Genomic DNA, 26315 nt, shown 5'->3' on the forward strand with positions numbered 1-26315 from the left:
GAAGGAAAGGAATCAATGGAATTGATGTCCATGAGCCACGTCCTGCTCCCTTCACTTTAAATACAGCAGAATTTCCACAGCTTCAGTTCTTTGCAGCAATGAGCTGGGGAAGGCTCCACAACTGCAGGGAATTTCACTTTGTCATGACACTGCCATATAGATGTTGCATCGAAACTGTCCCAGGTGTTCAGGCAGACAAAGTATAAATCTGGTTGTAAAATCCTCTGCTGCTCCTGCAGAATTCAGAAAGTCAGTTTTCTCATTTGTCTCAATTTTCTTGCATTTCAGAGAGTTTTCCAGTCCAATACCAGCCTATTAATTTTCCAAGCACTGTGGTTTCTACATTGTTGTGTTAACATAGCTGACAGTCTCCTGTGCAGTACTCAAGAAAGAGGAACTTTTAAAAAGCATTTTGAAAGTAGCCTGTTTAAAATGCACTGTAGAGAAACAATTTGTCTGACAAATGCCCTATTTACAGTCAAATAATTTCACAGCTAAAAGAAAAAGAAACAAACAAAAAAGCAGTGGTGGCTTTTACTAGAAAGCATCCCATTCCTGTTGTCAAGGGTTTAATCAAAATCCCAGGCCTGGTGCAGTAATCTAAGGATTTTCTCTTGTGTTATTAGTTGGGTTTTTTTGAACTATAATCCCAGTAATGAGCAAGGAACAAAACTCATCTCCACATACAAAACTACCACCTATCGTAGCTCTTTCAGTCTCAAATAGGATAACCAGAGCATAACTACTGTGAAGCAATACAATTATGAATTTCTTGAGGGGGAAAAAGGAGAGATAAGTGCACAGAAGTCAGCTAACACTGAGGCATGGGTGGCTACAGCATGCAAAGAGTTAACAAGATTTTCATTTTAGATAGTTGCTGTAGTAACAATCTGAGAGCTCAGGCTGTATCTCTTCTATTTGTTGGGAATGTTTAGATTTACAGAGTAGCTCAGCTTATTATATATCTGCCTTGATTGCTGGATAAGGTTTGCTGATTAAAAACAGAATAAGATGCATTTTTATAATACTAAAGGACCCCCCGCCCCCACCTCCCATCACTCTTTGTCCAGATCTGTTTCCACTCTCCCAGTGCTCACCCACTGCCCAAGGTGTGGCTGTAAATCAAGTTTCACTTGAACTTTCAAAGAGCAGAGGCTGGAATTGCCTGTGCTGTGTGTGGTAGCTTGGCTGGGTCCTGAGCATCCCTTTTCTCCTTCCAGCAGCTGGTTTGGGCCACACAGCCCTGCCACAGCCTGCGCCAGATCTGAGCACTGCTTCTCTCGTTTGATGTCACAGCTTGTGTTTGCTTGTTCACTACCCACAGCTTAGCAAAAGAAAGTTTGATCAAAAGTCACCTCTGTGGCAGAGGAGCAAGGAGGCAGATTTTCAAGCATTCGTCACCCAGCTGTTCCCCTTGGAATTAGCAGGAGCTGTCAGAGGCTATGGGGCTCTGCAGATGTGGCCATCTCCCTTCAAGGTGCAAATGGAATCTGAGCTTGTGAAACAGGCAACTGTTCAACTAATTCTTGTTTTGAAGGGAAGGAGCCCTGAAAAACTGAGAAGGCTTTGAGCACTGCAGTGGGTTGCTGAGGGTGCAGAGCCTGCAGTGACCCTGCAGCCGGACAGTTGCCACATGAGATCCGTGCCCTGCACTGGTGGTAGCCTTGCACCTCACCTGGAGGCCTGTGTCTCCTGGGAGCAGGGAAACATCTCTGCTCAGTTGGGATGCCAGGTTCAAGCCTGCCTTGAACAGCTGCTGCCAATTACTGCCAAGTGGTATGTGGTGGTGGTTTGAAAGAGAGAGGGTGGCTGAAGTACTGTAGCATTTTAATGCCAGTTTCTGTGACAAGAAGCAAAACTCTGGTGTAAAGTTTTACTAACTTCTGTAGTTTGATAGCTTGGACTTCTCTGATACTGCCAACTTCTAAAGCTTTTGCTCTTTTAGAGCTCCTGACTTTTTACACTGCTTGATGCTGTTTGTGACGGTAGGTTGTGTTTTTGGCTCCATAACACGTGCACTGAAGAGGGACTTGCTTCTGCTTTAGTGACTTCACTGGGACATTGAAGTTTTGGGAGCATTTGGAAGCTGGCTTTTTAAAGTTTTGCTCAGATATCTGAAAACTGATTTGAAAACTTTACTGGAAGCAGAAGGGATTTGATTTGATTTTCTCTGGACCAGGAAATGCCTTCAAGGAAAATTACCTTCTGGAATTGGAAAAGAAAATCATTGTTTGCAAAACTGGCCTGAGCCAGCAGTAGAACAGCTTTCTAATCACATAAATTCAGTCCATGATGTGATGGTAGCCACTGTGATCCTCATCACTGCTCTGAGTTTTCAGTGGATAGAAAGAGAAAAATAGTAGTCAAAAAATGGAACCTGACTCCTATGATCTAGGTGTAAATTTGTTGGGTTGTGTGATGCTCCCTACTTTTGTAAGTCAGCTTACTTTCACTTGAGACCTTCTTTGGACTTGTGATCCAAAGGCTTTGCAGCTCCCAGGGAGTCCCATTAGAGAACACAGAGCTGCAGCGCTGCTGTCCTCCCGTGGCCTAAACAGCAGGCTGGTGACTGGCAAGAGTTTGACTCCAGCATTGTGTAGTCATAGGTGTACCCAGTTATGCCATTGATCATTTGCACACTGTTTGGGTTTTACACATGAACGTGAATGAGTTCTTCAGCTCCCTTTAAGCAAGTTGCATCACTCTTTTATCAATAGCATCATTTAAACGTAGGATCCCAGCCTGTGCATCTCCATCAGTCCCAGGCACAGACATTGGTTCCTATTCACATATTTACTGCAGAGAATTTAAAAACCCCACCAATGTATTTCTGAGGAAAAAGGGCTTGAAATAAACTTCCCAGGCTGCCAGCTTTGCTCATTCCAAGTGATAGTTGTTGGTTTTTTAAGTTCCCTAAAGTGTGTTAAAACAGGAGGGGTTTAGGCTTCGTTCATTGTTGTTTTCAAGTTACAAACACAGCACCAGGTCCCTATCTCCCTTTTAGCCCTTCTTTTATGTGTAAATATTTCTTAAGTATCTGAATGAATTTTCCAAGTAAAATGCTTTTTCTTGGAACTGTTTTTACTTAGAGAAAGTCTTTTTTCACACTTGCACCCCTCATGATTGCGTTCAAAACCAGAAGCTAGAAAGCAGCATTCCTACACTACTGCTTTGTTCACAGATTTTAAGATCTATTATGCATAGTGTAGTGCATAATCATAATTATGCATTCATGATGATGTTTGTACTGGCTTAGCTCAGGAATAGTGTGAGCAAGCTAATCTCGAAGCTACAGGCTGTTTTCCTGCACTTTAGATTCTGATCTGAGCTGTTTGTTGAGTCTTACTGGAACCAGAGCCCTGCGCTCACCAGTCCTGCTGCTGGACTCTCCTTCTTTATCTCCAGTCCCAGTGAAGGACCTTCACCCATTCTTTGAAAAACTTTTTTTTTTCCCCATGGAAACTTGTCAAGCTGCAGTTCTTCATCATGCAGCACGTAATCAGCACGCTGAAGCGGCTTACATGAGAGCTGCCTCACACAACTGTGTCATGCAAGCTACAAAAAAAATAATGAGGAGCCTTCTAATCTGCTGTTAGGCATTTTAGGGAACTTCATTTTCATTTTTATGTGAGAATAGCAACAACAAAAACCCCTCACATTTGTAAGACAGTGCAGAAAACAATGGCCTGACTACGTGTAACACTCTGCAGCTGGGAGTAGCTGCCTGCAAGGTAAAGGCGCTGCTCTGCTCAGTTCATCTTCTTGGTCCAAACCTTCTGAAATGATAAAGTATAAGCACCCATAATTCAGATCTGTGAAACACCCCACTGAAGAGAAAGCACAACCTTCTGAGACCTATTTGCTCTGAAATCCTCGTCTCAATCACCCAGTGCCGTTGTTGGTTGTTTTGAAATTGATGCAAAATTTGGTGGAATGGAAGAAAGATGAAAGCTCTCAACTACTGCATAGTCCTGTGTTAACTTGGGCTGAAATGATTTTCTTGTCAAGTCTATCTTAGTGTTTTGGGGCTTTTTTCAGTGATAACATTTGGGAAAGGTTGCAGTGGAATCAGAAATTTGGACATGGAAACGCTGTGTGTGTTGCAGGAATACTGAGGCAGCTAAAGGAAATTTTGCAGTCTTCTCTTTGGTGGACTAGAAAATACAAATTGCAAGGGAAGTAGATTGTAACAAAAACATCCAATTCTCTACAAACTTTTCCAAACTGCCATGGGGTTTTTCTTTTTATATATAATATGTATATTTATAATAGATATTCTATAAACACATAATATATATAGAGAGAAATATATATGTATTTCTTTATATAGATAATATATAATATAATGTAATATAATGTAATGTAATATAATATAATGTAATGTAATATAATGTAATATAATATATAACTTATATAACTTTATATATATTATGTATAATAATATATAATGTAAATTTGTAATATCTATTATAAATATGTTTCTCTATATTTTATATATCATTCCTCTCCTCGTTACCTGTAGACAAGAAAGCATAGAACAAGGTTGAAAATTCACCAGGGGAAGCTTGTTGCAGTGTGGTTTTACATAAACAGTCAAGAATCAAAGATAATGTAACAGTGTCCCAAGTAGCAGCACACTCACAGGAGATAATTTAAACACAAGAAGCTGATTTTAAAGCCATCCCTAAGCAGATTGTCCTTGATTTTACATTATCCTGGGTGAGTGTTTCAGTTTCTCCCATTTGCTGCCACACTCACTGGGTGATAACTATCCTGGTGTCTGCTTAATAGCGATGGAATTTTCTGCATGGAAATATGTAAGGAGGAATTAGGTTTTACCCCATAATTATATTTTAAATCAGTGTTAAAATACAGTTGCAATCAAATCCTTTCAGATCCCAAGGCCACACATTTGGTACAGTACATTGGAAGGTCAGAATACTTAGCTGAGTATACACCCCTTGAGACTCAACAGATGTACAGATATGCAGCCTAATCCCAAAAACACATTCATAAGTCTGGAAGATCAGAATTGAGCCTTAATTCTCTAAAGGACTGCCACAATGTTGTGTGGTCCTTTCATCCAAATTAGAATGATTCATTATGTCTAGTCCATTAGCACCATCAGGGATAGGTGTGGGCTGTAAAATCTGCATTAGAATTTCTAAATATGTCAAGGATAATCTTAAAATGAGATAAACTGGGATGTTTTAACTGCACTAAAAATGATTCATCAAAGTCATGCAGACTTCTGGTTGTTGAACAGTGTTAAAATTCCATCTTAAAACATTATATTGTCTTCATAAATGTAAAACTCGGGCAGAGGATTATATATGGGAATTCTACTGTTACCTAAAGTCCCCTGTTTGCCTCTTGGTAAGCACAAGCATTTCTTGTTAAAACATACACAACAATCCAAAAACTTGCTAAAAAAATCACAGTTTTGTTTCCCCCTCTGTTCCCCAGTTATATTTCAAGTTAGTTAGGTAGGAATAGAAAAATATATATATATTTTGTGTGCACCCAGTGCATGCACCACTGAAGTTCAAGCACTGCATCAGCATCAAGAGAATTGCACTACAGCACATGCACCACTGGCCACAGAACCTGTGTATCAAATATGTATTTCATAAAGGCCTCACAACAGTCTTTGGAAATACACCCCTCATAAGGATGAACTGACTTAGACTACTGGACAAGCATATACAGAAAGCTCTTTGGTTTATGTTTTGGGGGGTGGGGTGCTGCTGCTAAAGCATGGCCTTTTCTTACTCTCAGGGCAAAAAAGATGGACTTTTCTAAAACAAAATGCACAACCTGTGCTTGTACTTGTGGGCAAAGCAATAAAAGCATAGAGATTCTGTAGCTGTTGACTAATCCATAGCTCTGTGTAGTGCACTGTTCACAGAAGGCTTTAAGCATGTCCTTTTAATGTCTTGTGTCTTCATGGATCTCTTGGATAAAAACAACTATATCAAATATGTGACATTTGGACTTCTAGAAATGGTGGTTTCAATTATTCATTCCAGGGCAAGAAAAACTACAATAGAGGAAAAGAAAAATCATCCAAAATTCTTGCAAAACACAAATTAACTCAGTGCCACTCTGTACCTAAGCTGCAGATACAGCTTCAGTGTAAATAGGTGGGCACTGGGACCAGGCAGAATTAACCCCTCTGCAATTGAAATGCCTTCCAAAAACCCATGTAATTGTCTCCTTGACCTGAAATACCTGTTGTCATGTTAACTGCTGCAGCCACAAATGCAAATCAAGAGAGCACATGTCAGATGATTAGCAGGGGTTGATGGTTTATCCCAGAGTTTAGTCCCTCAATCAATCCATTCTAAACTTGATGTTTGGGGCATCACAGCTGGCCCGTACTGGGCAGAGTGTTCAGCTATTTAACTTTGAAAATCCATGTGTAAAAGTGAAAGGAGTTACAAGCTGGTGCATTCATAAAACACTTACTGGCAAATATCAGCATGGGCTCATTAAGTGGAAAGAGATACATAATTCTTAGAGTGGAGAATGATTTACAACAGGGAGGGAAAATGCACAGAGAAGTCAGTGTGCAAGTGTGCAAGCAGCAGTGCATCGTATCCTGCCTAAAGACAAGTTCTATACAGTGTGATTTCATCAGCACAGGTGCATGTCATCTCTGAAAGACTGTTAGCTGAAGTACTCAACGTGGCAGTAAAGTGGAAAGGTCCAGCACCCGTGGCAGGTACCTGAGCACTAGGATGCAGTGATGCTGGGCAGGCTACCCTCAGCTATCAGCTCACCACAATAGAAAAGATTCCCTTGGCACTGTTAAGTTTCAGGATATCCAAGTCACATCTAAGCTAATCAGAGTACTAAGAATACAGTTTCCTGGTGCTTGCCATTGTGTAAACATGATGTGTGTCTCTGTGTGTGTGTGTGTATGTATATATATATATATGAGAAAGATTATATAAGTGCTTTCCCAAAGAATGACATGAACAGGACAGAGAGTAATAGGAGAAATACAATGAGAAAGAGAAGTTGAGAGAGTGATGACAAAATACGATGCTGTCCATCCCATACTCCTTGGGAAAGAGAGATGTTACCTAGACATAGCAAGTCAGGATTATGCCAAATGGAAGAAGGGTGGGAAGACAGCATAGGGCAGGAGCAGCTGCAGGATGAAGCCAGGTGAAAAGACTTTAAAGGAGGGAAGGTCAGGAGCTGAAAGGCCACCAACACAGGGTGGTGTGGACAGAAGGATCTCACTGAGTGCTCAGAGGTCAATTTCCAGTTTTTCTGTTCTTGTTCCTATCAGCTGGTTGTCACCTCCTCAAGGACCATGTAGCAAACACCTGGAAGGAATTGCTGAGATCCTCAGTGGTGATCAGGTGCTCTAGGATCTGGATTAACTATTTTAAAACCTCCTAGTTCTGGAGAACAGTTTGAAGATGGGTTCCAGTGGTATCCTGGATTAAGTAGAACAAGGTTCTTTTGGCAGCTATTATTTTGTGTCTAAGTTACAGAGTGAGATTTGACTTATGTTTAATTTATAGATTGTAGGAAAAGTGCATTCTTTCTAGGTAACCTGAAAAGACCTCCATGCTTAGCATCCCTTAGAGACATTCAGCAGGAGGCATATTTGTTATTACTGAAAGGTTTGAAATTGTTGAAGTCCTGACAAGTATTGGAAAATATCAACAGTAGGTTTTTGTTTGAATGGTCTCCCTTAGGTTTGTGGCTAGATGGTGAAATGTGTGTTTAGCTTTGTCACTCTTGGGGTAAACAGCAGGGTTTCCCAGTTGCAGGGAATCCCAGCTGTCTTCTGGGACTCCATCTCTGTGTACATTTAGTTATTTATTTGGTATTTGAATGGAATACTTAAAGGTTTGGTTTCAGCCTGTTCAGATGTTACCAATTATTTTTCTTCTACTATTGCCAAAAAAAACCCAAACCACCCATGAAGAGACTTCCTCCTCACATAAGAGTCATCCCAAAATTAAAAGCCAAATTTAATGCATGGTAAGCTAGGAGTGGTGCGAGTTGTTTCACAGCCAGCCAGTCCACAGGTGCAGCACTGCCAGGTTAACCACTGGCACTACACAATGAGAATCCAGAGCCCGGGGCAGAAGAGTCCTCAGGGCTTTTTCCATCCCACCTTGCTCAAGATTGTGGCAAGTGACACTGACCCCTCTGTGTCTCCCTCAGTGGTTGTCTGGCCCATCACAAGCAGTATTTTGTCTGTCTTCGCTCTGCCAGTTACCATGCCAGAGCACCAGCTGCCTCTGTTTGTGCACCTAGCTCTTCATCTAGCCATAAGGTCAGCAGCTGATGTATGGTACTGAGCATTCCTCTGAAGCACTGGATACTGTACAGTCATAAAGTAGTAGCCAAAACAAGTTACCCCAGGCTCTCTGCACATTGAGGTGAAATTAACAGCAACTGCTATGTTTTTATCAAGTTTACTCTGGTTTTTTCCCTTTTTTAACCATGTGGACTAGGGATTCCATTTAGTTTAACTTTCAAGATCTCACTGATAGACACAGCAAGAGCTGTGAAAACTGGAATCCTGGTGCAGTTGTAGGGTCCCAGAGTAGGTGTTCACAGGCTGGAAACTGGTGTGTCTTTGCTTGGTTCCATCAACATGGACCCACAGCACTGAAAACTGCCCAATCTCTGCTGTCTCATGGGATTGAAGAGGAGTTGCCTCCACGTGTCTAGCAAGAAGGCTGTGGCACTGTGAAGGACTGCCAGGGACCCTTCCCGGCAGGATTTCCAGAGAAATCCTCGAGATAAACATTCTCCCGAGGTTGAATCCTCCTCAGAAAAAGATCAGAGTTTCAAAGAAGCTACAGGAATGGGAAGACAATCCAGCTGATAGAACATAAATCATCAGGAAATGGAGTGTCTGTCTCTGTCCACGGGGTTGCTTGGGTGGACTTGTGTTAGGGGCTGATGAATTTGTGATCGGTTCTATGATAAACACATGGTGACAACCAATGTAAGTGTGAGGTGATGAAGTGGGGCTGCCAGTCTTGCTCAAAAACATCTTAAAGCAAATATTGATTAATCAGGAATAGTTTGACACCTGTGCAAACCTCTGCCATTGCTCTGTGCAGAACAACCTCTCAGGAAGCCTTCTCGACTGAACTGCTGGGATGAGCTTACAAGGTTTTGCTGTATTGAGTACAGTGACCACCACGGGTGAACGGTTTCAGTGTGTCAGAGTTATGACAACCTTGGGACTATCAAATTGAATTTAAATGCAGTTTCAAAATAGAAGCCTCTGTCTGTGCATTAACTGGTGTTTTACTGTCCCAGACTCATAGCTGAAGGTACCTGAGGCACATTGACAGCTCTCCTCCAAGTACAGTCTTGTTTGTAACTGACTGTACAGAGTAACACTGCTCAGTGGGGCAGGAAGACATTTCGGTGATCTTCTGTATCTTTCATGGCTCCCTGGAAGATTTAGAAAGAATGTATTTTTGCAGGCACCAAATGGGAAGCAAAGCCCTTGAGTACCTTAGGTCTCCAGCAATTTTCCTCTGTTTTGGCAAGAGCACTTTAAGGAGGTAATTTTGACATTATAGAGCCCTGTACCAGCTGCAGATTAAAAAAAAGAGTGAAGATGAGAATGTAGTGATTGTGCAGTGAGCAGTACATCCCCTGGAGTCATCTTGACCACTTTGGAGCACCATTGCTGGGACAGGGTGGTTGTGTCACAGTGACTTACTGAGCACCAGCTCAGCACCATTTCTTGCTCTGGCACAGCTCCTTAGGAAACAGCTAGCACCGATCAGGCCCCTGGCAGCAGAATTTCATGGATTTCAAACAACTTGCTCACAATGTGTTTCTCTTCAGCATGGGGGTTTCCTCAAGTTTCTGCCAGGCCACACACATCATATGGTAGAAGTCTTTGCAGGGAAGAGCCCCTCCAACATTCCTTGTCAGCACCGATTCCTCTTAGCAGGAGTGCAGAGCTATTTTCGGCCTGCTGTGATGACTATTTTTATCTCCATTAACCTCTTGACTGAATATAAACATTTATTGGGGGTTAGCTCCCTTGTTTGTCCACTTGCTTCAAAGGTTGGTGAGAAGTGGATGCTTGCTTGACCTCTTTCATCCTCATTAGCTGATTCTAATTGTTCCCTGAGAGATCACAGTTTTGACCCTGTTTGTCCTTGTCAAATTTGTCTAGTTACAGCATGAAGACATTAGCAGAAATTGCATTTTCAGGTATAAAGAGACTGCAGTGTAGAATATGCACTGAGCTGGTGTAGAGCAGTGAGCAATATTGTGGTTCTGTAAGGTGTCCTTGTTTAGAAAATGTGAGGCCACTCCTGTATGGCCCCATCTTATGGGCTGTGGTGCTCACACAGCGTGCAGGCTGTTTTGTAAGCTTTCAAATCATCTGTAGCAGTTGTTTTGGGAGCAGGAATAATATTTTGTCTGGCTTTTGAAATCTGATTTTTAAGTAGCTGTGATATTGTTGCTCCTGTGTCAGGTACCTTTCTTAAGCAAGAAATATTCCTAATAGCACTGTAAGAACCTGTAGCATGAAGTAGCTGACCCCTACCACCACCTTTTTGGGAATGACCAACTAAATCTTACAGTATGACAAATACTTGTTAGGAATTGCAGGATGTTTTTCTTACTACTCTCTGAGACTGAGAGCATGAACATACTTTTACTTTGTGGGATGATGTCCCAGAGGTAAAGAGTTGTCATGAAGAACATGTTGCCCTGCCAAGAGTTTCTTCTGTGTCAAGCCAAGGAAGCCTTTTCCTTTCTTCCTTGGTGGGTCTCAGCTGTGGTTGTGCAGTTGGGGCATAGGACCTGGCAGGTCTCAAGTAGGTCTCTCAGACAGACAGGTCCCAGGCTTCCCAGGTTGTAACCAGTGCCTTAAATCCCAGGGCCACTTAGTGAAGATGAAAAAGCAGTGGTGTGGTGCTCTCAAAGCACGATATCCCGCTTTACGAGCAGGGTGCCGCATTCTGCACCAGCTTCAGCTTTCAAATGGATTTAAAATGTAGCCTCAGGTATAGTGCATTGCAGTAGTCTAATCTTGAGGTGATAAAGGCATGACTGATTTAACCATGGCTCCTTGTTATCTTGGGCCAGGGTCTTTTCATTTTAACCATTTTAAGGAAATGGCCTTTCCTGAATCAGCAGGCCTGCTTCCATTCCTGCTATCTAATAAGGCACCACAAGAGCAAGCCTTTGTCAGTGGTGAACACCTCCTATGAATGTGTGAACCTCGCAGGATGCCAGACCCCAGCGACTGCTGCGGTGGTCCTGACTCTTCTACAGCTCTCTCAGTGTGCCTCTGAGGTACTTCAAAGGGCAGTGTTTGCCTGTTTCCCTCAGTGGAGCTGCCAAGCTTTACAAGCAGCCAGGGCCTTGTGAAGTTTTGCTTTTATATTAAATAATAATAATAAAAAAGTTTATTTACATATCTGTGCAGCTTGGGAGCAGAGCTGTGTGAGAATGGGAAATTCTTTTGAGGTGTCCACCAGCTCTTCTGGGCTAGGATAGCTGTGAGATGAAACACCCTGTTCCTCCTTCAGCCTATCTCTAGTGCCTAGAGACTACTCACAGCTGCTGAACCCATTACAAGTTGGGCTGCCAAGCCAACCTGGAAGCTAAGTTAGTGATCTCCATCTAGTTCTTTAAGTTCCCCCCCAAAAAAAAGCCCTGTAAAAGGGGGATGGCAGAGCAGATTCACTTCCTGACTGCTGGTGTTCAGTTTCCCTGCTTCTGCTGCAGCTTCACCTCAGAAGAGATGAGATGCCAGCCTGGGGTCCTCCTGTTGTCTGGAAAATACAAGGGTGGTGCCCTGGGGCTAAGCCTGTCACTTAGAAAAGGAGAAATTAATCTCCATGAGAAAGTCAAACAATATCTCTGCATCTCATTTTTTCCTCAGCAGTATGTGGTTAAGTATAATCCTTTCCCAGGACATATTATTTTTCCCATCTATGTAGATAGTAAACTGTTTCCCAGCACAAGAAGATCCTGATATTATTTGAGGCCTTTTGATAGTACCTTAATGCAAATAATACCCTTACAGATGGGAGATAGACACAATGAAAAGTCAGATGTCTGGCAAAAAGAAAACCAGAAATAGGAATTGGATCTGGTGCAAATTAGATAAGTGATCCCTTCTGCACTGCAGAGAGAGAATTTTGGGTTGTTTGGGTTTTTAACTTGGCCTCCAACTGTAAAAAAAGAAATAACAAAAAGCAAATTGAATGTCTTACTCATCTATAGGTACTTGGAAGAGTCCAGTACCTGGATAGTGCTCTGTCCTTGGGATTCCCAGAGACTAAGAGTGTGTGCAAGCACAAAATTCATGTTAAAGGCTTGCCTGAACTGACAGTTTAAGCAGTGCAGAATGTGGTGGCAGCATGTCCTGGTCTTCCTCCTCACTATTGCTATGCAGTCATGGTTACTGACGTTCCCACTGAATTTAATGTGCCTATGACTCTCAGCCTCTCTCCTTGTTTCCATAGCAGCCTCAGTGCTGTTTTGGTGTAAGTGACACTAAAGTCCAGACTCCCCTACAATAGAAGATAGAGATGATACTTTGATTACCTTCCATCTCATCTCTTCCTGATCTTTTCTGCTTCATCATTATTTTCTGTGCAGTCCATATGTAAACACATTGCACTGATTGCATAATAGGTAATGTCAGCCTTCTTGAGAATTTATATGTGAACTTCACCAAACTAATAGGAAACCCCCAAACTGAAATGTCTTGTTTACTGGCCAGTTAGAAATCAAAATTTAAATTCAGGTTCCAAACACATGCAGTTGGATTGACTCTGTTAATAATTCATGTAAGCAAACACCCTTCCTGCACACTTCCCATCGGGAAAATCAGTGTTAGCAATTGAGACATCGTGTGTCTCTGGTTGCACTGTCCTCACTCAGGGTAGGTGTATTGTTGCTAGCTCTGTTTCATTCATTTTCACCAATCTCATTCTTCATTTCTAGCTGTTTGTCCCAACACTTCTGCAAGCTGAATGTCATGGAGAGCATCCAGAGGTGTGACTTATGCATAAGCATTTGTATGACAGTGTAAAATACAGAGCAAGACACATTTGATAGAAGAGTATTAGAGAATAACCAGATGGACAGAAACAAGATGCAGTATTTCTTATTCTGTTATTAAAACATTGACACATCATAAATGATATTTACTATACCTTGTTTAAGATTATTAATTTAATCTTATATAAGTGAAAAGATTTCAGCAATTTTTTCACTAACTATTTTGTGTGTATTTTGGGAGTGTCATGTGCTCTGTGGTGACAATTAATATACTTCACTTCTGGAACAGTCATAGATAATGAATGTGGCCAACACATCTGGAATGTGCAAGTAAATAGAGGATTTTCCTTATCTGAAATTTCTGTAACTCTCTTAATCATACAGAATATCACCACAGAACATAGCTGGAGCCAACTAGAGAACTGTTGGTGGGATATAAAACTAATTAATCAACTGCTGTTAGGAAGGGTTAGGAATGTCTTGGAGAGAAGTGTAGCTCAGGAAAGGAATTTTGAAGTAAATTGGTGACTGTTGTGCTTCGTACTCCTCACTCATTGTGGTTTCATGTTTGACATAGGAAAGAAAAGAGCTGTCTGGCATCTGAGTGCCACACACTGCCAAACCCAGGATTACCTACAGGGCTTTTTGCCGTTTGGTTAGCAAAAGGAGTTCAGTGTTAATGACTGTGAAGCCTCTACCTTACCCCCTCAAGTACCAAGTTCTCTAAAGATAGAACCTGGAATATACAGGGGAGATGGCTTTGTGAAACGTGCATCTCCTTGCCTGTGTGCCTTTCAGATGCAAGGCATGCCATGCTTTGCTTTCGTGCCTTTGAGCTTATTAATACAACTTCCTTTATAGTCTGCTTTGAGACAAAGTGCAGAGACTCGTTAGCATTATTATGATTTCAGGCACAGTAAAAATCACACTTCAACACTTAGCAAAAAAAAGGCAACATTCCTTTATCCATTCAGAACAATTTCCTATGATAATACAAACGTTACCCAGGACAGATCTTTGAAATGGATACCGATTCTCTAAATTCTTTCCTGTCTGTTTCAGGAAGCGGTGAGATCCCGTTGATAATGAAGTACAATGTGTCTAAAGTTCACTTCTAAACACTTGGCTCTTTGCTGTGAAAGTCATCTGCATTCCCTTTATAATTCTCAGCCACCAGAGATCTGCTTAATCTTGGAGATCTGATCCAATATCACTTGGAAAAATCCTTGATAATAGTTTCACCATTCAATCAATGAAAGAACTGAGGCTCGCTGCTTGTGTCTTCTTAAGAAAAATCCTGAGGCAAGGGAATAAGACCTTGGCTTATGGGTTTGGAGGTTTTGTTGTTTGCAAATAAAATGATTATTACTATTATTATTCAAGTTCTTAATCAAGGCAAGCAAATAGCATCTGTTTGTTATCATCCTTCCTACAGAAGACAAAGGCTTCAGTTCCTATGGTACTGACTGGTGGCCCCAAGTGGTTGCTGGATGTGACTTGGCAAGGAGTAGAAGACAACAAAAACAACTGCATTGTGTACAGCAAAGGTAAACACAAGCTGATTTTTTTTCTCTCTGCTTTCCTGTGTAAGGTACCAAGATAAACATTTACCTGTTGCATACTAGGAATATGTCCTATTTTGTCTCTCCTTAAAGTAAAACAATTTTCATTCCCATTTTCCTACCATGCTCTGATTTTGCTTGCCTTTTTTATCCCCTTTTGATGATATAAAGGCCCCTCTTGTAGTCTGTAGTGTGCTGAATGCTTTATGGTCACAGAGGATGTCAGCTGCCATAACACATATGATCTGGTTTTCTCTGAGCATTGGTGCCTCTTGGGAACCATCAGTGAAATCTGCATACTTTGAATAGGTGAATTCTTTCTGACACTGTTGGACACACTGGGTAGCATTTTGTCATGTTACATGACATTGTAGACTGCTCACTGAGATCTGGTTTTATAAGAAGAATTCAGACATGATGAGACTTTGGTAAGATTCCATGTTCAGTGTGGTAACAGAAGATAACTGGCACTGGATTTCAGGATTGTCACCTCTTGCATTCCACTCTCTATGTAGTGGCACAAGTTGATGATGCTTCACTGGAATGTATTAACTAGTGGCAATACATGTCATCTGTCTTATGTGAATTGTCAGCACAAGCTCCTGTGAGGCCCCCCAGACATCTGCCACTTCTAACAGCCACTGTGGTCAAAGATGCAAAGGTTTTTGTCTTGCACCTTGAACACCCCCAGAGAGCCTTGGGTTCAGTACATAGTGCCATGGCCTATGCACTGTGCTCTTTGGTTTCTCATTGCAAAAGCTTTGCAGTACATTAAAAAAACCCCAGCAAGCAGCACAAAACTTGAATACATGGAATAAGAGTAGCTGATTTACTGTAGCTGTTGTTGGTGTTCCCCCTAAAGATCAGGTTGTGGAACTATGACTTTCCTTTGTATTTCAGTCACCAATCTCAGCACTTTGTGAATGCTTCAGAACACGCACTGCTCTTGTTTAATTGCTTTTAGGTTTTATTTCTAACCAAACAGACCTACTGAGATCAAAGATTTGTTTGCTGAGGCAACCTAGTGACCATTTCAGCATACAAGCATCCAGGCAAATAAGCACCCATATCAATATATTAACATACAAAACACTAATCGTAACATCAAAGACTCCGAAAAACTTACTAGAAACAATTACAACTTGTTCCTATAATCATTGCAATTTATACACTTATAAGAGGATTGCTTTTAAACTGCCACAAGCCTTTGAAAGTTGAAACGCTGAAAACAGGGAATTTGCATGTCAAAAATGAGTTGCACACCAGGGTCTTACAAATTCTTTCTATTACAATTGCAGAATGCCAACACATTCCGTGCTGCAGCCTGAAACACCTGCAGCACCGGAGAACTGGGCTTAGATCTCGAAAGGGTTAAGCTGCCCTTCCTTCACAGCTTGCTGCTTGCTGCCCAAGTGGAAGAAGCAGCAAAGTGCTCTGATTAACATCGTGAGGCTCTGCTTGTGAATCCAGAGCTGCAGTTTGCTATTCATAGTGTTGAATACTCACAGGCAAACTTTTCTGAAACAACTTTTGAATGTATTGGGAAATTACTTTCACTCCAAAAGATAGCTTTTGCAAATTCCCATAGGATGATGTCTTATCAAGTATTACATTCTTTCTGTAATTATAATAATACTTAGCACATATATACCACTAAGACTCTTCATCTTCAAAGTACTTTACAAACACTAACTAATTCATTAGACAGTTTCAGTGCTATCAGTCTGATTGAATCTGTTGAAATAAGATTATTCTTCTTTTCTTCAAATATTAAAAACTTGCTTCAGTTCAGTGCAATGTGAGTAGCCGAAAACATTAATCTCTTCATTCAGGCGTGCTGGCTTTTGCTACCCTGATGATGCCGTGATTGTAGTATTTGCTTTACAAGGTGTTGCAAGACAGTCCTACAGTGCTCAAGGTGAATTCTGCTACCTCTGTTGCAGATGCATATTATGACTAAAGTCGAGGATAAATTTGAGCCCCAATTTATTAGGGCGCGTTAGAAACCTGCTACTTCACTAAACTAACATGGGAGATAAGTTGCAGATATGCTTTACTGTCACTGCTTTCTGTTCATCTCTTTGTGCTCTGAATTGACTGCTCTGTCATTCCTTAAGCACCTGCACTTGCCTTGAGCTCTGCTGGGATTTTTGTACTAGCAAGATTAATTGACTTGGATCAAAACAATGTCAAATAGAAGATGGTAAAATAAATACATAGAATAATGTTTCTTCCTTCAATTTGTATCTCATCATTCCAGATTACATTGCCTTGATTTGTGTTAGCTTTCTGTCTCCTATAGTGCCATTACTTCTAATGAAACGGTGTCAGCTGGCATGTATTTGTAATTTGATGTTATGTTGTAGTTGCATGTGTGTAATTCTGTTAGTTTGCTTAGCAATCCATTGTTATTTCTGGAAGCAATTAGCTCAGCAACTGTGCGGAGTTGTTCGTGTAGTCGATTTGGTCACCTGGGAGCTGTTTCTCTTACTATACCCAAGATGAGAGGAGTGGAGTAAATTGGCATATTTCTAAGAGGAAAATGAGTGTGAGAATTGGCTAGCAGTACATGGTTACTCAGTTGCTGACTCAAGCACATGCCATACTGCCTTTTAGCTTCTATCAGTTATACCTTTTAGAGCAGAATGTTCCCCAGACCTTTCAGGAGAGCATAGGAATGTCAGCCTGACATGCAGTTCACTGGAGGCTGCGATCACCCGTGTATTGCACACAGAGCATCACAGGGAGAGGAGTCCAGCCTGCAGTTCTTGTTGCGAGTGAATCTGAGCCCGCCAGCTGACTCCCTAATTCTCTGCATAAAATATTTCTTCTAGGGAAGGCAAAACATGTGTGTGCATGTGTATATATGTGATGAACATATGGATGATTGTATTGCTAAGTTATTACCATGGGATCCCAATTCGTCGTCTATATAAACTTCTAGATTAAGAAACTGGTTGTTCAAAACCATACATCAGAGTACATTCAAAGTGAGCAGATAGGAAATAACCAATTAGTATTTGAAATTAGCTCTGTTTAGTCTAGGATCACTTATTGCTGCCTCTATTTTGTTATAACTACATTTCCCCAATACTAGGGCAAATCAGAGCAAGGAAACCCAGTTCATTAGTATCTCTTTGTACAAGCTCTGAGGAAAACCAGTTCAGTAGTATCCCTGTGTAGGAGCTCTGATACAAGATGCTGCTCATGTCTTTATCCCAGTCTGTTGTTTGGGTTTTTTCTGAAAGGAAACTTTTGCAGCTGCAATTACCTTTAAAAGATGTGCTCTTTGCGTTTGACTGTTTGTGTCAAACTCCTCCCTTGCTTCAAAAATAGCCTATTCAGTAATTTCAAAGATGTCCTAGAAACAGGAACTGAAGTTTTACAGACAAGGTTTAGAAACTGTAGCTTATCTAGAATTATAAATATGTTGCTTGGGGAAAACAACAACAACAACCAACCAGACCACAAGTACAGAGTGTCAGTAATTCAAGCAAGATACATTGGTAGGCAGTATTAATCCACGAAATGTAAGTTCACCACAGTGCAATGTACTCAGGAAGCATTGGTGCCCAATGCAGTTGTCCACCAGACCAGGTAAAACTGCGAGACCAGCGGTAGGAGTCCCCCCCACAGCCCGGGAGGGCGCTTGGGTCTGAACTGCAAATCTGCTGGGACTGTGAGGGATTTTAAAGAATGAATGATGACTGAGTAGAATATAAATGATGCAAAAAAATACAATTGCAGGGCCTGAAAGCCACGCTCATGCCAGAGAATTTTCCCCTAGATGTTGTTTAAGCCATTTCTGTGGGCTGTATGGATACCATATGTTGCGGGGCATTGTTCAAACAGGGTGTCTGTACAAATATTTAGCTGTGGGAATTATAAAATCATAAGGCGATTAAGTTAGCTAGTTGTGAAATTCCAATATTGCTTTTTAAATGACTTCAGGATATAGGAGGTGCTAAGGTTATTATCTGTTATCAGGAATACAGCGGAATTGTACGACTGGATAATAACTAAACAACTGACACAATGTAAAATTACATTATCAGTGTGTTAAAACAAAATTGCGCCCTAAAGGAGTCTACATGCCAGCTCAGAGCTGCAGTGTAATTATGCTTAACTCTGATAATTAAAATACAACGGAGATCAACAGAATCATTTTCATTAAGAAAATTATTAATGATGGTGGTATAACAGTAATTGATTGCAGAGCACCACAGGATAACTCTGCGCAGGAAAACCAACATGGTTAACGTGTGTCTGGGCCGCCTGGGTTGCGCTGCCTACCGAGGAGCACGCTGCCTGGCCGGGTGGCAGCTGCAGGGCAGGCCTTCTGCTGCAAACCTCGAGTCAGCAAATGGCTGCTTTTCAGGCTGCCCTTTGGAGGGAGAGGGCTGGGTGCTGGGTAATGGAGTGGCAGGGCAGGGTCAGGTACCGCTGCCAAAACACAGCCAGCCAACGGCGGCGACTCGCTTCTCGAGCCCTCTGTCATCTCATTTCACGTGAGGCGGTGGTTGGGGTTGCATTTCCATTAGTGATTTACTGATGTTATTTCCTCCTCTGCCTGGCCTCACTGGGTAGTTTATGCCCTTCGATATTTCTGAGAGGATGCAGGAGGAGGAAAAAAACACATCCTCACCCCAGCATGGTTCCACAGCACTGTGAGACATCTTCCTAAGTCCTGTTAATTGTCCCAGCGGTGCGGACACACGCTGCCCAATGCCGCAAAAAGCCTCCGTCCCTCCGTAAGGGAAATCACAGCCAGTGCAAACCGAGCAACCACGTCGCCTGAGGGTGAGAGCTGAGAGTTGTCATTCGCTTGTGGTGAATGCAAAACTGGGAGGGGGAGTGGAATTTGGGGAGTGCCTCTCCAGGTGGCTAAGGCCTGGGTGCTTGCTCAAACAGATGTTGCTTCTGAAAGCTGCCCCAAAAAGTCTTTTCTCCAATCACAATAGAGAACAAGGCTGCTGGGGTGGATTTACAGGAGGAGATTAGTTAAAATGACAGCTGCCCACACTGAAACTGTGTCATGTAGCTAATTTCTAAGTAGACCCTCCAGGAGAGGCAGCACACAGGAGAAGGCTGAGCAGAAGTTGGGGCTGGAAGCAGAGGGCTGTGCCCAGCTTGCCCAGGGCTTCCCCTGGCTGTGTGGGCCAGTGGCTGACATGAAATAAGTCAGTAAATGTGTAATTTCACCAGTACTGGCCAGAGTCATTCAGCTGAGATGTGTGCCATGCATCGAGGGTACAAATGCTGCAGAAGGGTTACATGAAATCACCAGTAAGAATGGAAGACCAATTGTAATTGATTTTGCTAATTTAACACAAGCAGTCTAGTTTGGACATAGGACAAGTTAATTATCACAGCAGAAGGGCTCTTAATTTTTTCTTCAGTGACAGACGACTACTTTTCTTAGTTGTCCTGTGAGATCCTTGATAGCAGTTTTTCCCCAATGAGTTTTCAACTAGCAAATATTGTTTATTTTTGTTTTCCCCCTCCCTGCAACTTCAGGCAATGTAATGGTACATTGTACCAGAGACCCTAATGAGACACAGGTCAAACATCAGAAGGAGTTACAAAACTGCTGCATTAAAATATGTTTTGGTTTGGGTCAGAGAACAAGTTGTTTGGTAGGGCACAGGTTACATTTGGCATGTATTTTAGATTGCAAGAGGCTTCTTTCCACATACTATTAGAAGCAAATTGAGTGAATTTGCTTAGCCCATTCCATGTGGGCAATCAGAAGTCTGCATCTTCTGTCCTGCTGGATGCCTCCATTAGCTAAGCCATGTGAAGGTTTTGGTGGTGTTGCAGGGTTTTTGGTCTTTCTTGCTATCTGCTGACAAAAATGCTGAGTTTTTAACAGAATGCCTGCAATGCTTATGCTAATATCAAAGGTGCAAAGTAGAGCTTGGTTTCCATTTCTTTTCCCACAACACTGAAAGTCTGAGCAGTGTTTTCAGGGGAAGCATGATGAGGTGTGTGGTGCCTACATACAGCACTGTCGCTGCCTTCACACTCGCCCCAGGAAAGTCTCGTGCATACAGACCTAAAGACATGACTGGTAGGCAAGTAGATGGCACAATCCATGCTTCACTTTGCAGGGCTGGGCAGGAGGCAAGATGCCTCATGGCAGGGCAGCCTGACCTAGTGGAGCATGTTGCTACTTTCTGCAGAGGGGGTTGGACTGGATGACCTTCGGAGGTCCCTTCCAACCCTGACCATTCTATGGTTCCATGATTCTATGCTGCAAACACAACTCCTAAAGTCAGTGCTGCTGTTTTCCTTGCTGGCCACAGAAGGAGAAAATATTTTGTCTCCATGACCAGTGATATTTATTGCTTGCTGATGGCATACACAGTGTTGTGCACTTAAACACAACTCAGCTTTAAAGAACTCACATAGCAGGCTGTAACTTTTTCCTTTATTTTTTGTTTAACCTGTGCAAACAGATCCAAGGGGGATTAGCTCCTTCAGGGAGTTTGGAGGTCAGGGCCTTTTATGTGGTCTTAATTACCTACAAGAAAAGGTGGTTGTATGCATCTTCATGAAATTAGGCTAATATGCATAAAACAGCATACAGTGAATTATTGCATGCCCTCTAAATTCTTAGCATGTAGCTAATAAAGGGAAGATGAGGAGAAAAGCAAGAATCTTTTTCACTTTCAATATGAAAATGCCCTTTTTTTGGTCATTATTAGTGCATTTCATTTACATAGCAGCCAGGTGATATGTTTAGGCTGTTCTTATATGGAGGCTGGTTTGGTTCTTCTTCTTTTCATTAAATCCTTCTTGTCATTTATTGTGTAGTTTATTTCATAGTTTGGAATTCTTTTTGACTTAATGAGACAAGGAAATAGGCAGAATGCTGACATGATTTGGACAGAGATACGTTTTGTACTGAAGGTATAAAAAGCTGTAGACTTAAGTCTAACACACAGCTATGGGAACATGTCTGGCGTGGAAGAGAAGCCCAGGGTATGCTTCACACTGGGAGTGTGTGAGAAGAAATATTGCCTCAACCATTTAGACCACTGGCAAAAACAAATGTAAACATCATGCAGAGGTTTGGGTTTTCTCAAGATACATATTTGTGCCTCATTTTTCAAAGTCGGTTGTAGAAGAATCAGTCATTTAAAAGTAAGAAAAATGTTGCCATTATTTTCCCAGTCTGACATAGGTGCTAAATGGGGTTTATTTTCTTGTTTAATTCAATTATTTTTTTCCCCATCCATTACACTAAATAAATATTGAGGAGTGCAATAAACCTCCTGACCCCGTGGCTCATGGTGGCGTTACTCTGTCTTCTCCCATGCAAAGCAAAGGGGAAGGAAAAAAAGCCCCCAAATTTGCTGAGCCACACATTTCAAGTTGTTGACAACCCCATCCACAAGAAAACAGAAGAAAATATATATGCACTCTGTCCTGTCATAAGGCTTTCGCCTTATCTTGAGAGACTGTCAGGGCAGGAACATCATGGAATGGACAGGAGTCTATTAAATTAATAAGCTGCTGGATGGTGTCTGGAGAGCTGTGATGCTCCATAAATCCAGTTTGATCATGGTGGACAAGGTTTAAATCTTCAGCCTTCTAATACACATCCAGGTCCTGGATTGGATTTGAGGTTTTGTGCTGGAGACACAGAGATAGTCCTGCAGCTTGTGAATTAAGATTTATCATTTTTTCATACTGGGGTTTTTTTTCCCTATACTTCTTGAGAAAAATGAAAACACCTTAGGGATCCTGGCAAATATTAGTGCTTGAAATGAAAGAGCTGTTTTCAAGGTGAAACTGTGACCTAGAAGCCTTAAAATCAAACCTTGGTCATTCTTTTCAGGCAGTTCCATCGATGCTGAGCATGAAATGTCTGTATGGGAGGAAACAGAGCTGGATTCATCTGCAGCCTGTTTTATAGGGATGCCTCTCAAATACTCTGACTGTGTATTTGTGACACAAGACAAACTAATGGTGTGCCATATCAAAGCAAACTCTTAATAAACGTAGAAGTGCATTCTTCCCCCCATTCCAGGTGGTTCTGTGTATAACTGACAGCCTGGTATGAAATTTCTGTGCCATTTACCTCTAAATATATTAAGCCTGATGGTAATAGTCCAGAGAAGACTCTTACATAGCACTGAAGGTGCCAAGCTCCTAGGAAGACCAATGTGATGCACAGCTGTGATGTCTAAGTGGGTTGTGGAGCTGGGCTGCCTGGAATGCAGTATGAAAGTTGTTTTGGATGTGCTTTGTCTCTAGTTGCTTACAAACAAGGCTCTTATGAGGGCACAAGGGATGGAATTCAAGTGTCTCTTGTCCATGTAATTGACCTGCAAACCAGTGATGTATTACTAGGTCCCTAGGCTGCTATTCTTGTTACTCTGGAGACTCCAGCAGGTGATCACTATGCTTACTTACATAGGCAGTGGCACAGCCAGCAGGCCTCTCTTAAATTCCCTAGCCACATTTGGATGCTACTGAGTTTATTCATTGCAGATGCATAGAATCTGTGTTATTTTTAAAAGCAGTCTGTGCTCTTTTTGTTCTCATTTGTTAGTTTAGGAGCTTAAAACAATGTGCATGTTAAAGGAAATGGATAGCTCCTGTTGCCATACAAAGGACACTGAGTTTTGGGTTATGCTTAGGAGAACAGATTCAGAGCTGAGAGCAATTGAATAAGCTCTTCTGATGTGTAGGTTTCATTAAAGATGATTTTGTAGCAAGATGTAACCTCAGTCACATCCATCTATATGCTTCCCTCCGTTGCCTTCCAGAAATCACTTAAGAGCTGTAGCCAGAGATGACTGAATCCTGACCTCTCTATTGATCCTGGGATCAATCCGTGTACCCTCTGATCCAAAGATCGATGTCAACATTTCTCTCCTTCTCTCACGACATGCCAGCACTGCTCCCTACTGTAGACAGAGGCCCCAAGGAGCATAACTTCACAGTGGGTCACTGTGGCCAGCACTACAGCCCATTGGTCCTGACGCAATGACAGTTGCACCCTGTTGCTTGTGGCAGGGACTGGGGGAGGAGAGAGACTGGAACTTAGGAAAAGAACTCCAGCATGGCATAAAATATGGGACTACCTTGTTGCAGTCTCCCTTGTAAATGAGGCAGGAGGTTCCCACTGCCTGCAGCTGCCCTTCTCCTCACCAGTGCTGGGACACCCTTTGCCATTCACACTTATTCTTCTCTGAAGAGAACTGGAGAAAATGTGGAGAGGTTGCAACCTGCCTTGATGTGTGTTTAATACCTAAGGAATGAAGCCCTGTTAGTGCAGAGAACTTAGCAGCTTTCTTAAACCATCATTTGTTTTGGTGTTACAAAAAGGCATTTCAGATTCTTCTCTCTTGTGTTTCATTCTGTCAGGGCATGTGGGGCAGTGCTGACAAACAGAAATCTATGCTTGAGTGTGTCCAAGTTGTGATATTTGAAGCCAGTTGCAATGCTGAAGCAGATGTAGTAGAGATGTTCTGCAGCTGAGTGGTGATGCACATGACTGAATCAGTCCCCAGCATACAAAACCAAGGTCTGTTGCTGGACCAGAAAATGCCTGTAAGATAATTTGTTATGCTAATACCACCCTGTACAGGCACATATACATGCATGCATACCTGTGTATATGTGTGTGTGTGTATAAAACAAAACAAGCCAGGTCTCAGCATTTCACTCAAGCCACAGACAGTTCTGAAATCTCTGCCTATAGCTGTAATCTGTCCTGCATTCTGAACAATTATATTGCAAACAGCTGTATGATGAACACTTACATTATCACATGTCAATATTCAGTTGGGGGAAACGTTATTTGGAAAAGAATGTAGAAGATAAAAACAGTAAGTCCTGGCTTCCATTGTTAAGGCTCGAGAAAAGTGCTTGTATGAGCTTTGCAAATGACAGAAGCATGCTGATTTGGCAATAAAGTGGTGAAAGTATAGTAGGGCTCAAGGGAAAAAGAAAGTATTTTAGGGAGTGCAAACCAACATAGGGAAATATTGCAAAGTTAGATTGTATTAGAAATGCTATAAGAGAGATGCCTTCAGACTTAGTCAGCATTACCATTTTGTATCCATTGTAAATCCTTCCTTGAAAAAAGGGAAGGCACAGTCAGGTAATGCATACTGGGCTCTGTAACACCGTTTAGGTGAGTGGAGAATGCCTGTTTGTAACAGTGCTGACGTAGAAACACACACAGATTGAACATTTGCCTTTGCAATTGCTGATACATATAATCATAATGCGGGAGAAGCTTATTGAACTAATTGAACTGAGGGCAGTACAGAAATGAGTTAAGATCTGGACAGTTGAAAGACATTCTTGAGAAGACCAAGGATCAGAAATTGACTGATATGCCCGAACCCTGGACTTAGAAACTAAGGCAAAGCTTTGTGCTCTGTCTCCTAGCTGATAGTATTGTTCAGATACATAGGAACAGGAGCATCTGAGACATGAGGGAGACAATGGTGTCTTTGGCCAGCCCAAATGTTTACTGATATTATAGTATGGGTGATTGAACATCCAAGCAGGTGATGAGAAGAAGCTGTTTAACACTAGGAAATGAGAGGGGTGGCAGCTACTGATCACTCTGTATCTGCTGTTAATAAACTGTTCTTTTAAGTGTGAGCAGACTCACTTGCACAGTGGGTGCACCTGCATGCTAAATGTGTTTTCAAGTTACAATTACATGAAGTTTAAAACAAGACTGACAGATTGCTAAGGCTGAGCCAGTTTTATGAGTAAGGTTCAATTAAATTATGCTTTTCATTGGAGCAAATGAAGTATAAAACTCACAAACAATTTTATTTTTCAGTGGCTTACTTCTGTGCAAAGTGTAGCCTTAAGTACGACTTCAAGACTTTTGTTTTCCATTCCCTCCTAAAGCACAAATTAATTAGGGCTAAACAAGCATTGGTTATATGTTCGGAACTCCTTCCTGAGAGGTTTTTGGATCAGTGGTCCAGGAGCAATTTACTAGGAACGCTGTTTTGTGGTGCAAATTGCTGCTTACTTTATTTGGCTTCAACCAGCTAAAGGAAAAAGTGGAAAATTTAATAATTGTTGAAAGAATTAACCTTTTTGGATGCTTTCTTGGAAGTCACTTTCAGCTCTGTGCACTCTCTGAGAAGAGCTGCTGAGGTTAACTCTTTAAATACACTTCTTTCTCCTTCCATGTATGATTTCTATGTAAACCTCTAAATGTCATAAGCTTTGCAGGGCGGCAAGGAGAGGCTGCTGGGTTTGTACACACAAGCTATTTCCCCATTGCATCCACTACACCATAACACGTGAAATCTGAGCATTTGCTGGCTTGCCACAGCATGACCATCACCTTTATGTAACTGTGGCAATGCTCTGTCTTTCTGATACAGTCCCTATCATAGATTAGTCATTTTCTATTAATTTTGTCCTACAGAAATGTATGTAGAAGGGAAAAAAAAACACTTTTCATCCTGTTTCTTTGGTTTGATCTGAACTTCATAACCTGGGACATAACCATAACAAATGGATTGAGCAACTTACATTTTTTAACATACTTAAAACCCATTCCACAGCATCAAAAAAGTTTAGTTCTTCCAAAACACCAGTCTGCTCTTTCTTGAGAGTGCTGCTAAGTGATGTTCAGCAGAAAAGAAAAGTTTATTTCCAGTCAATTACACCTCAAAAACTCTTGAATATATTCAGCTAGAAGATTCCAAAACAGTGATGAGCTGATAT

General features: G+C 41.7%; 1 protein-coding gene across 1 annotated transcript in view; it reads left to right on the top strand.

Moving 5' to 3' along the window:
* The window catches only part of ZFPM2 (zinc finger protein, FOG family member 2), a 301378-nt gene that overhangs the window by 179018 nt on the left and 96045 nt on the right, over positions 1–26315 (top strand). Inside the window, exon 5 of the mRNA XM_068161271.1 lies at positions 14468–14579. Coding sequence (XP_068017372.1) covers positions 14468–14579 — 112 coding nt within the window. The remainder of the gene's footprint in view (positions 1–14467; positions 14580–26315) is intronic.

The sequence above is a fragment of the Melanerpes formicivorus genome, unplaced genomic scaffold (assembly GCF_026170545.1).
Source record: "Melanerpes formicivorus ecotype bairdi unplaced genomic scaffold, bMelFor1.0.p_v2 SCAF_56, whole genome shotgun sequence".
In the NCBI taxonomy this organism is placed as follows: domain Eukaryota; kingdom Metazoa; phylum Chordata; class Aves; order Piciformes; family Picidae; genus Melanerpes; species Melanerpes formicivorus.